The following is a 13,067-nucleotide window of genomic DNA, read 5'->3' as shown; positions in this document are numbered from 1 at the left end:
CTCATAGACAGATTAAAGCTATATTATATAACTTTTCTTAAATAAATCTATATCTGTCGCCAAGTTGTGAAATATGTTATGAGACAGATAATTTGTTCTCCTTCACTGCATTTACCAATGAGACTATGAGGTTATTGCTTGGATTTGAATCCAAGCATCCAATAAAAAGAAGGATCTTTAAGGAACTGATAATATTCTGATGATTAGCGTTATTTCCACAGTTGTGGTCTCGACCGGTCTTGAAATAAAATGCCGAGTCCTCTGCGCCCGAGACCGAGACAAGACCGAGACCAAATGCGGTCAAGTCCGAGACGAGACCATCAAAAAACACTGCTGCTAACATCATTAGCTGCAAAGTTATACTGTTTTATGCTAATGGTAAAACACACATTGCTACTCAGTAATTGACAGATAGACAATGCATTTCCAAAACATGAAGTTCTCTTGTTAACAGTGTTATAAATTTATGATTTGTTTAGTTTTTTTTGCTTTGCAAATATGTGCCTACATGGAGACGAGTGAGAAGGGTGAGGAAAAGGGCGGATCAGGGGAGGGTCCTATTTAATAAAGCAAGGTTAGTGATAATCCAGGGTAAGTTCAGGGGTAAACTCCCGCATATCCTGCTCAGTAGCAACCCTGAGCTGTTCATCTTTTTTTGCAGCGATCTGGGTGACCCTTTTGGGGTTTAATGGCAAATATTCCGATGATATCTCCATTAAAAAAAAGTTTTTTTAGATGTTTTATATTTTGTAAAGGAATATCTCTTCTTGTTTATTTATTTTTTTAATAAACACATCATATTGAATATTTTTAGAAACCACAAAATAAGATTCAAATGGTGCATTGTTATGCAATTATGTGTACAGCATGAAATGTTGGCAATATGAAGATGGCCTGCAATATGAAATAAAATTTTAAATTTTTTTTTTTTTTTATTAGATCAATAAATACTGCCTGTAATGTTGAACCTAGATAAACACCTGGCAGGCCTAAACAGGGTGTGTTCCAACTACAGAAGAATCAGGAGAATGGAGTACTGGGCCCTTTAATAAGGGCCGTTAGGTTTATGTATGACCAGTGTGAGCGCTTGGTCCGCATTGCAAGCAGTGAGTTGGACTCTTTAACTCAGCAGTAAGTCTAACTCTCACTTCCAAGTCAGAGTTACGATCCCAACAGACTGCCACTCTGGGCAGAGTCTCTGAGCAAGACCAGGGCACCGCACAATGGCCGCCCACTGCTCCCCAAGTGAATGGGTTAGACTCAGAGATAATTTTCCAATGCAAGATCAATAAAGTTCATTTATTATAATTATTCAATTATCACAATTTGCACAAAACCATACTCTTAGATTTGTAATGTGTATTTTTAGAATCACTCAATTCTCACTTACAAAGCATTCAATCACTTTTATTTATCATTTGATGAAAAAAAGTATATATCATAAATATTTAAATGATTTCAAATAGATAACAATGTAACTAATATTATGGGATAAACATTTTTTATCCTATAATTTATGAAAAGTCTTATTGGTGTAAATCATTTCATCAAAGTGAGACAAAAACATTTCAATGAGTCTCATTCACTCATCATTCACCTGTGTAACAATCATGACTAGAAGGTATACAGCCATGCTACAGCAGAGCAATCAATCAACCAATACCATCATTCTACTTTGTTTTTTTAAACCACCGTCGAAATCTCCACAAAATGAGAAGAGATAAACACACCTGACTGAAGAAGACAATTACTCGTTCTAGACTCTCTGCAAGAACAAAGAGAAAGCAAGAATAGCTTTGTATGCAAATCAGGCCCAACCGCCAACTCCACCTCCACCAAAGGTAAAAAAATAAAAACTACATAGATCAAAGGCAGCGGCTGACATGCCGCAGACAGTGCAGCAAAAGGCTGATTAGTTAAGCAGTAACTAGCTCTAATCCTGCGGTGGAGCTGCAGCCGAACATCAGCGCGCGCAACCTCATGCATCTCAGACATCAGAATAATGTTGATGCAACATTAATGCTATATAATCAGCACAGAGCTACAAGGAGCTTCAAAGAAAATAAAGAAAAATGAAAGCTTGCAACAGTGAGAACAAAGATCTGATGTAAAATCTGACACAAAGGAAAACTGTGGGATGTTTTTTTTTCCAGGCTTAAAGCCTGAATATTTAGCTGATTCCCAGTCATGAATAATGCATTAAGTTATCATAACTATCTGCAAATAGCCCTTCTATGGATGGAAGTAGATGTTGATTTGTGAGGTTTTGGAGTAGGACCAAAGTGCAGGGTAGATGTCGGGCACTGTGGAAAGAAACAATCAAAGCAAAACCTTCCAGAAACAGAAGGAGCATAGATGGAGAAACAGGCAGTAGTAACAGAGAGGGTAACTAGAAGACCAAACGGAAAACAATGGGTGTTTTTATGCTGCGGGGGCGTGTAGGGTGGAAGAGGATGTCTCTGTTAATCAGGAGACAATGTGGAACAGCTGAGGCAGAAGTTCAGCTGAGGGAAGATGAGTATTAGCACAGTATTTAAAAGTATTTCTGATACATAGATGCGTGCTTAGTGATCTGTATGCCCTTGTACTGTACGGAATCTGCACTCAGGCTTCAGATGGACATTCTGCCGGGGATTTCATGAAGCTCAGCCCGCTCAAGTTAGCTCTCTGCTGGTTCTGATTCCTCGGATGGTCCTCCTGTCATCAATTCTCTATTTAGGTTTGGGTCAGGCCAGTTTAATGGTCATCAGGACGGTTTAACAGCTGAATGCACCTAATGAGAAGGTACAATCCGCTGACCTAACAAAACCCAGGGCTTGCACTAAAAGACAAATGGAAATGTTTGAAATGGTGGCGGGGGAGTAGATCCAGGCCAAGAGGAGCTATTGGAAAAGGGAATTGGATTCTTGTCATCTTTGACGGAGAAGCCATCATCAGCTAACCTGACAACAGCCAGATGCATGCCTCGCTCCGCCTAGCTCCACTCACATACATCTGGGAACCCGCCATAGGAATTGCCTTTACTGAAGGCTGGGCCTTATCAAAACTCCTTGCATATGATTGGATAAGCCACTTGTCTGTCATCTTTATTGACGTGCTATTTCAACCACTCACACCGAAGCTAACCCGTGACGCTGTGAGAGGAGGAGCCATTTGGTAGATCAAGCTCTTGCCAAGTCCGGTCGGGAGAAGGGCGAAAACATCGTTTCCACCAACAAAAGCCTTCAAAGCCGTTCTCTGATGTTCTTTTAATGAAACAATATCAGATAGATTGGACAACACAGAAGAAATAGCAGCATCAATGCTAACGCTTGCTTCCTCAATGCAAGCCGCCATTGTTGTTGGAATCTCACGGTCGCTTCTCCACTCCAGGACACACCCACCCTGCGTCCTGATTGGACAGACCATAAATTCGGTTGGGGAAATCACTTTCAATGAGCGGGTTCCCAGATGTATGTGAGTGGAGCTGGGCGGAGCGAGACATGCATCTGGCTGTTGTCAGGTTAGTCATCAGCAGGGCCTTTGTTAAAAGTCTGTGTCAGCATGCGTACATGAATACACACAAATACACAAATACACAATTTGCTAAAATCAATAAATGTACACTCAACACTCCATTTTGACAAAAAAAAAAATGGGGAAATTTTTTGCAAACGTATGACAAAAGAAAAGAATTTAATATCATATCGTCATAAGTGTTCAGACCTTTTGCTCATTCTTGAGAAGAAACACGATTTTGAGCTAGCACAGCCATGAGTCTTTTTGGGAATGATGGAACAAGTTTTTCACATCTGGATTCTTCCTTGCAGATCCTCTCCAGTTCTTTCAGTTTGGACGGCGAGCTTTGGTGGACAGCCATTCTCAGGGCTCTGGTTGGGCCAGTCAAGAATGGTCACAGAGTTGATCCCAAGTCTCTCTTTTGTGATTTTAGCTGTGTGCTTAGGGTCATTGTCTTGTTGGAAGGTGAACGTTGGGCCCAGTCTGAGGTCCTGATCACTCTGGAAGAGGTTTTCTTCTATCTCTGTACTTGGCCGGAATCATCTTTCCTTCAATGGCAACCAGTCTTCCTGTTCCTGCAGCTAAAAAACACACCCATAGCATGATGCTGCCACCACCATGTTTCACTGTTGGGAATGTGTTGGGCAGGTGATGAGCAGTGCCTGGTTTTCTTTACACATACCACATAAAATTAACGCTTTTTTTTGCAAACTCTAAGCGGACCTTCAAATTTCCCACACTAAAGAGAGGCTTCTGTCAGGCCACTCTGCCGTAAAGCCCCGACTGGTGGAGGGCTGCAGTGATAGTTGACTTTGTGGAACTTTCTCCCATCTCCCTACTGAATCTTTTTTTTTCTCACCACTAGTGGCTAATTTCTTCAACAGTAGGCTGACAGGAAAGGAGATATGAGAGAGGGGGAGAGACATGCGGCAAAGGAACACAGATCGGATTTGATCTGGGGATTCGAACGGATTCGGACTAAAGCCTCCAGTGTCGTGTGAGCTAACCGCTGCGTCTCCTCCATGCCCAAGATCCAAGTATTTCTTGTCAGTTCACTGCACTGATCTTAGGTATGAGCGGATCTGGATCTGAAAAATGTGTTGATTTTACATCCAAAACCAGAGAAAAGAACCCCAGAGAGATGCTTTGTTTCAAAATCCAAATAATTGTGACTATATTTCAAAGTATAACACAGCCTCAGGATGGCTTTTCAAAATCAGATGCTTATGGGTTAAATATTAGCATGTGGGTTAATTATATATTCAGATAATCGTTACAAAATAAACTTACCAGAGCAGGAAGAAAAACAATATATCTGAGGTGAGAGCAAAACTAATCTATACCCAGTGTCTGGATGGAAGAGTTAATGATGTTATTAAAAGTGATAATAATTTCATTTTTGACAGGATCCAGAATTCAGGAGGATAATTATGACAAGACAAACTTTCAGACTCTAAGATTCATCACAGAGAGAAACAACTAGAGATAGGTAAAGGTGCCAAAGACTGAATACAATACAGAGATGAAGGTTTTATTGTTTCTAATGACGTTGAGACTGAGAACCCCTGAGAGGCAGAGATGCCAGCATCGTCCCAAAGAAGATAGAAAGGAAAAAAGAAAGAAAACAACAGGATATGGAAAATGAAAAAACGCTGAACTGACAGTGAAAGACCAACAGCAGACAAAAAGGAAAAAATTAAAAGAAAGATACTTTCTGTTTTTACTTTAGAGGAAAAGTATTAGTTGAAATGTCAAAGGCTCCATTAGAGACGGCTCAATATAGGCTACTTTAGAATTTTTTTTAATGTACTATGAACGTCCAATTTTTAATAAATACAAATATGTAAGTAAGTTATAAGTTTACATATATAAATTACCATATAATACTTTAAATTAACACGATTTTCAAATAAATCCTCCATCACTTTTGCAAGAAATGATCTACTACATTCTTAAAGTTGTAGCTAGTAGGGCGGGGCAATTAATTGCATTTGCAAAAACATCGATTTAATAAAATTTATAAAGTTTTATAATTGCAGAGGCATTTAGTTTTAGTTCAATTATATTTAACAAGATTAAAACCCTAAATTTCTCACTCCAGCTCTTGAGGTAGCATTAAAACTCTTAGTGGGTTTTCCGCCACACAGAAAGGTTGAGAGAGTTGCAGTTACCACACAGACCCATACATGCAAGTAGAAATAAGCATTTATAGAAACAAAGGTTACACTAAAATTCAGGAACAATGGACTCCTTTCACTGCAAAAACGATCCAGAAATAAGTAATAATGTCTAAAATTTTGTGTATTTACCCTTAATTTGAGTAGATAAATAAGATTATTTGCCAATGAAATTAGTATTTTTACTCTGAAAATAAGATAATTAGATAATATGCACATGAAATAAGACAATGCTATATTTTTTTCTTATTTTAAATGTAAATTGTCTCGTTCCATTGGCAAATTGTCTCAATTACCACCTCAGTTCAAGAAAAAATGCACTTATTTTGGGAAAAAATTACTTATTTAGATTTACATTTTTTGCAGTGTTGAAGCAAGCTTTCAAAAACAGAAAGTCTGCGATTAAACATTTACAAGCTTGGGGTTAGTATAAAGGAAAATTAAAATGAAATCGCAGTCGTAAAATTGGTGGAAAACAATCACAATTTTGATTTTTGGTCGAATTTTTCAGCCCTAATAGTTAGTAGCTCCACCAATCCTTTTCTGCCAGGGTTGTCAGATCTGCCCATTTCCAGCCCAAACACAATGTTAAACCCTACACCTCAATAAAAAAAAATACTGCATAAATTCCTCTGAACCTTCTCTTAAACTGCAAAACTAAAACACCTAATAATAAACGAACCAAGGCTCTGCTGTATTACAGAAACTGCCAATTAATCACGATTAATCCAATTAGATGTTTCAGGCCTAATATATTGTTGACGTTATAATTAATATCTTTTAACTGATTTATTTAATTTTTTTTCCAAATTATGGATAAATGGTTGTTTGTGGTTTAACTGCCCTTTAGAACAACACACCTGCTTTTTTAATACATCAGCTTACATTTACTAAATGTATAGATATATGAACATGTGATGATCAAGTTTCACATTAGTTTCAGTGTCAGCTGTGATCTTAACACACTAAATTGACAGAATTAAAAGAATTAAAGCAGTTTTGGCAGAACTTTCTCCTCTGTTGGTTTGCTGATTGTGTTGAAAACTGATTCAGTTTCTTATTGTTGTTCAACTTGTTGTATTTGTAACAATCAAAAAACTTTCTGATTGTTTGAGTTAACCTATGAAACAAACCATTTTACCTAAATATCATTTCATGTCGTCCTTATGAAATTTCAGCACACATACTTCCAATAATCAGGACAAAAGCAGCGTTGGAACAAAGACAAAAATTTAGCTGCATTCCACCTCAAATTGTATAAAATAGAATTTCAGCACTTATCATATGAGACTAACCCCAGTTTGGTCACTTACTGTATCAGACACCAAAACCATTTCAACCAAGAAACTCACTCTAACTCCCAGCTGCCTATGACGGCCTTTAGAGACATCTGGGTTTTTCATGGGTGTCAAATCTTTAGTGCTGTGCCAAGACGCTGGTGTTAATGGTATTTTGGATTCAGCCGACTCACTAGTTTTAAGTTTCACCCTCCCAGTCACAATATGCAAGCAAACCAGTTTGCCTGCTGTCACTCGACTGGAAAGTACTCGAAGGCATTTCTCGGCAGGAATCTGACACACTTTGTGTCATCATTACACAAATGAAGATCCAAAAATGGATCAGAGAAAAGTTTCCCCAAAATCGATTTTTTTTTAAATATACATCACATATCTTCCGATTAAATCAAGTCAGAAGAACTTGCTTAGAATCATTTATCAGATGATTTACCAAGTTTGCAGAAAAGGAAAACGAAGCCTTTGTTAAATTACATTTTAATCAGATTCAATTATTAATTTCCCAACTTTACAAACATCATATGTGACCCTGCCTATGAAAACCCAGCTAAAGTCATTTTTTGGTGAATCTCAACTTAATGTATAAAACCATTCTTAACATTGTGTAGAATGGTTTTATACATTAAGTTGAGATTCACCAAAAAATGACTTTAGCTGGGTTTTCATAGGCAGGGTCACATATGTGCCTGATTAGTGTCAGACCCATAGACTCAAGAAATCCTTTAGATACATCCTGTATGATAACATTAGTGAAATTATCACAAAAAGACGATCTATCATCAAGGGAAGGCTAATAAAAACATTTCTAATACATTTCGACTCCTCAGAACCACAGTGAGAACCATAACCAACATACCAGGAACTTTAACGTGGTTAGAAACCACAGGCAGCTTTTAAATTGAAAGTCTCTTTCAAAAAAAAACTGAGAGTGAGAACATTCTTTATTTCATCTTTGAAAAGGAGCAAACTGTCTGACTGATGTTTACATCAAAGTTCCACATTGGTTTAGTATTTTGCATCAAAATGTTGGGAAACATGAGTCAACTCTATTATGGCGCATCATAAGAAGACAGAGGAGAATAAGAATAAAGATCAAAACTTAACCTGTGATCATTAGTACTTTTTTACTTTCATTTTCAAACACCATTAACGACAACTGGAAATGTCTTAAGCCCGACCAGTTTGAGGGAGCTGTTACTAGGGATTCCCAGTGGTACAACTGGCCTGAATTACAGCAATAAAATGTAGGGTTCTCAATGCAGTCTTTAGTTTACGTCAATGGAGAAAGCATAGAAGCATTAGAGAATTATCTCAAGAGAGGCTTTCCGCATGTGAAGGCATTATGCAGTTTGGTTCAGTCCACAAGCATCTTTCTTTTGTACATTTCTCAGTCATTCCCTCCAATAATAGCAATACTCAACAATTCGCAGAATTCAGGATAGAAATAAAGATTCAAAGAGTTAAATTTTTATGTTAATCAACTTGCCAAACAATTTCTGAGTCCGTTATTTCCTTTCTAGATTGCTGAGGAGGGGCTCAATACCTACATTGGGGTTAAAATTTCAGCCCCACCTAAGATTTTGTTTTTTTCAGAAACTTTAAGCTTCTACACGACAATTGTCAGGCAGATATGTTGAGGTGGTTGGCCCTTCCTCTAGCTCTGACGGGATTTATGAGTTCCTCTATGTCTTTCAGTATGTCCAGATTTATATTCCACTAAAATGCTTTAATAAATCTATAAAACTGTTTATTTGGAATAATAAGACCTCCTGTTTAAAGAAATATTCATTCTATCAAAAACCAATATGGGCCTTGCTTTTACTAATTTTAGTAGCTATATATGAGCCTGTAATATTGTGACGTTCCTTAACCAATTCTTCCAGCTTTGTCCTCTAGGTTTGATTGAAACGAGCATCACCACACGTTTCCTTGGACTCAGAAGAAAAGAAAGGCCCATGTCACATCAAATGATCCCAAAGACAATTGGGAAAACATTCTGTAAACTGACCTCAAAGAAAGGCTGTGCATTCAGTTAAAGGTGCAGAACCAACACAGCATTAGAGAAACGGAACCAGTGAGGAATGCATTGCTGCCTCAGGACCAAAGGTTAACCAAAAAACTCTCTATGTGACCTATGATAATGACCAATGTTAAAAATCCAGCTTGAAACATTGAAATAACGAATCAGAGCCTTTTTTTGTTCACAGCTTTATGTAAAGATCACATCTGAGTTCTAACTTTTATAATCTTTCTGAAGCTGTTTGGAAATAAGGGCATGCTTTAAATATTTCAAATGCTATAGGTTGACGTAGAGGAAGTTTAGGTGCAAATGAGAAGTCATCTATATTCTGTGAGAATAACAAACAATCCTGTGATTGTTTCTATCTGGCTAAACATCCAGGAGCTGAAAGGACCAAACTCAGCGTCTGCCCCTCCCAAAGTTTGATTTATCCGTCTGTATTTACTTTGCTATGGCCTTCTCTGCGATCCCTCCTGCAGCTGAATGTCTCAGTGAGAGAAAGGCGATCCACTCTTCTCCACTTCCACACAGCTCACACACACTCACTGTGATCCCCCCCCCTCCTCCTGAACAGCTGTTACGTAACCAGCTCTGCCCTGAGAAACTCAATGAAGCACCATCTGAGCGCCTCTCCTTCTGCCTGCATACCAATAACAGGCTGCAGGAAAGTCTGCGGCTCACAGGGGACGTGACCTCACATGCTGTCTTTCACTTCCTGTGTGGGTGCCATTACTTCTAACAGAGAACTCTAATAAGGTGCAGAAGCTGATCTGACAGGTATGATGGGATTTATTTGGATGGCAGTTATAGTAAAGTTTCAAAACTTCCCTGAGAAGCAGAGGACATTCAGAACACAGAGGCTGAATTAATTGTTGGCAATTAAATGATGAATCTCATTAATGCACTGGCTGCCCTGAAACCATTTAACACCAATGGGAGAGCTGTTGTTCACCCTTCCATTAATCTATTAATCCAACCATGCATAATTCACTCATCTACCGATCAACAAATCTCTTTGACCATACATACTTCCATGATTATCCATCCTCTGCAAGCATCATCTATCCATCCATGATTAAATGCAGGTTTATTTCTGATATAAAAGATAAGGGTGACATCAGCATGAACAAATGGCTTTAGATGGGATCCATACTGCTATTTCTGTCAAGTTCTGCAAAGAAACTGACCACTTTTCAACTGTATAGTGGGTTAAAGCTACTTGGAAATTTGTTTTATTGTGACTAGAAACAAGCCAGAGGAAAACTTGCATTGCATTTCATAGATTACAGCACAAAAAGTTGAAGGTTTGCAGCTCAGTGGGCAGCACCCTGTGGCTGACCTTCAGCTGATTGAAGAAGTTCAAGTGTCTCCCAGACAGAGTGGAGTGTTTGCTGTCAGTGAGGACAGAATGAATCATCTCTGCGCTTCGCCTGCGTGTTTGAAGCCTGGCTCATGGGTTATTAGGCAGATGATCTAATCAGCCCTACCTCTGCCTTGACTGGACCCGGAGGATCCGGAGCGGCTGTGCGTCCTCTCCGGCGCAGCGTGCGGGGTCTCCGTGGCTGCTGTAGCGGTCTGACAGCGACTCCTTCCCGCGTCAGTCACTGAATCCTGCGGGGATGGCTCCATCCAGGGACCGAAGGAAATCCAATAAAAATAAGCAACAATGAAAAAAGGCACCAAAAAAATTAAAAATCCTGAAAGGTCAGTGGCTGATTGTTTAAGTAAAGGAACCGGAGAGCAGCCAGTCCGGGGCGGGAGAGGAGCGGCTGACAGGGCGCAGCGTGGAGGAGAAGGAGCCGGGCAGGGAGAGAGTGAGGGCGGCGCTGCGGAGGGCTCTGCCCACCCTCTCTGGAGGCTCAGACCCGAACAGGATCACCAGAAAGTCATGGAGTTAAAAGTTTTACAATGAAATGTAATGAAGAGGATTAGGGCCACTGAAAAAATAAAAAGTTAACTGATTTTTAAATTTTATTTCAGCAAATATGAGAAAAAAAGTCAGAATTCCGACTTTAATCTCAGAATTCCGACTTTAATCTCAGAATTCCGACTTTAATCTCAGAATTCCGACTTTAACCTCAGAATTCCGACTTTAATCTCAGAATTCTGACTTTAATCTCATAATCCCGACTCTAACCTCAGAATTCCGACTTTAATCTCAGAATTCCGACTCTAACCTCAGAATTCCGACTTTAATCTCAGAATTCCAACTGTAACCTCAGAATTCCGACTTTAATCTCAGAATTCCGACTTTAATCTCAGAATTCCGACTTTAATCTCAGAATTCCTACTCTCATCTCAGAATTCTGACTGAATTCTGCTTGATACTAACAAACAGCGTTAGCATCAAGCCGTTGCCATGTTTGCTATAAAGACTAAACTAGGTCTTTTGTTTAAATAGCATCTTTGTGTTAAATAGCTTCGCATCACGTAAATCGTCGCCTAATTCTGTCATTTTCCACCAATGTGTTATCAAACAACTTTGTCAGTGAAGCTGCGTGCTCCACATCTCTTCTTTCATGATGCCCATCTACATTACGATCCAAAATTCTGAGATTTAAGTCAGAATTCTCAGAAAAAAGTCAGAATTCTAAGATTAAAGTCAGAATTCTGACTTTTTTCTCATATTATAGTGAAATAAATTTTAAAATCAGCTAACTTCTTTTTTATTTTTTCAGTTAGGATACACCCCATCCTACAAATCGAGCATAAAGAAGAATGCATTTGTCTGCCACATAATGAGGAGTCTTGGAATCCGAGTAGACCTGGGAGCTGCACTATGACGTAATCGGCCTACCAATCTGGCCTTCGGAGGATGCAGCCGGAGGATGAATTAGAATTCAGCCATAGTCTTTATCTTTAGGTTTCTACTCCAAACTGAAGTGCCCTCTACAGTGCTGAGGATGCGCTACATGTGCTCTTTTTCTTTCTGCTCCTGCCCTTCAAAAAGTTTGTGGACGCCACTGCCCCTGACTGCTGCTAACTCTAAGGTGAGCTCACTGCTCAGAAGTACCCGACAGAGGCCTTACCATAAAAAGCAAAGCAAGAAAAAAAAACACTGCACCAACTTTTTAAAAGACTAAATTGTGGATAAATTAGCTATGTACTCCTTACTGTACTTTTGATATTGGAAATACTTCAACCTAAAGCTTCCACTGCTCAAAGTTCAACAAACAAATTAAACAAACATTCACAAATGACCAAACTGTGATTTTGTCCTCGATGTTGGACTCTCCTGCAGCCTGATTCGGTTGTGCACCCCACAGCCTGTCTTACTGCCTCCCTCTTCACCTTTTCATCATCGTAGATTTTTTTTTTGCCCAAGAGCTCAAATTGCCTGGAAGAATTTTGCAGGCAAATATTGCTCCAGATTTCATCATCCTAATTAGTTAAGATGAAATGAAAGAGCTGAGTTTTATGACTATTTAGAGGAGCGAAGCAGCTGGCAGTTCTCGTTTACCTGCAGTTAAATGCCTAAGGAGCTCTGCTTGCACATTTAGCTCATTTCTGTCTCATTGAGGTGTGAAAGAACCCATCTCCATAGCATGCAATGTGCAAACTTTAAACAGTCCAGGTCCATCCAGATAAAATAAACCTACAGTATGATTTTTACGATCACCTTTAAATAACATCTGAACAGAATATCATGTTTAAATGTTTAAACAATGAGAACACTTTGCATGACTAAAACTAAACTAATACAGAGTGTTGTGAAAATGGTTTTTCCAGCCCAGTTGTTTTCTAGTAGTCCTGTCATTGCCAGAAGAACAAGATGTTGGGAGCATTGCTTTATTTTGAAAATGAGCTGCAGGCTCTGACCTCTGGATGGCTTTGCTGGGATGCCCACATCTAGAATGAGGGGCAGCCCTTTTAATTCATTCACTCTTGGATATAAACTGTTGTTCTGTAAAGTGATGTATGAAATTATGAGGGTTGCTTTCCTGGGATACTTGATTTTTTTTCTCTGAATGCCCTAGTTCCCCATTTGACATACCCTCATTTTATCATTTATTTATTTATTTTTTCCTTTATATATATATATATATATATATATATATATATATATATATATATATA

At 38.8% G+C, this 13,067-nt stretch overlaps 1 protein-coding gene across 2 annotated transcripts in view; it reads right to left on the bottom strand.

The window, feature by feature from the left end:
• LOC107097347 (nuclear receptor ROR-alpha-like) overlaps positions 1 to 10,750 on the bottom strand; it is a 90,159-nt gene extending 79,409 nt beyond the window's left edge. The window contains exon 1 of one of the 2 annotated variants that reach the window (XM_015394471.1): positions 10,478 to 10,750. In XM_015394471.1, coding sequence (XP_015249957.1) covers positions 10,478 to 10,619 — 142 coding nt within the window. In that variant the 5' untranslated portion in view covers positions 10,620 to 10,750. The remainder of the gene's footprint in view (positions 1 to 10,477) is intronic. The other variant, XM_015394472.1, reaches the window with a different exon arrangement.
• Between the last annotated feature and the right edge of the window lie 2,317 nt (positions 10,751 to 13,067).

Source organism: Cyprinodon variegatus, unplaced genomic scaffold (assembly GCF_000732505.1).
Source record: "Cyprinodon variegatus isolate N-32 unplaced genomic scaffold, C_variegatus-1.0 Scaffold687, whole genome shotgun sequence".
NCBI classification, from domain to species: Eukaryota; Metazoa; Chordata; class Actinopteri; order Cyprinodontiformes; family Cyprinodontidae; genus Cyprinodon; species Cyprinodon variegatus.
This window is presented reverse-complemented; position numbering and strand designations above follow the sequence as displayed.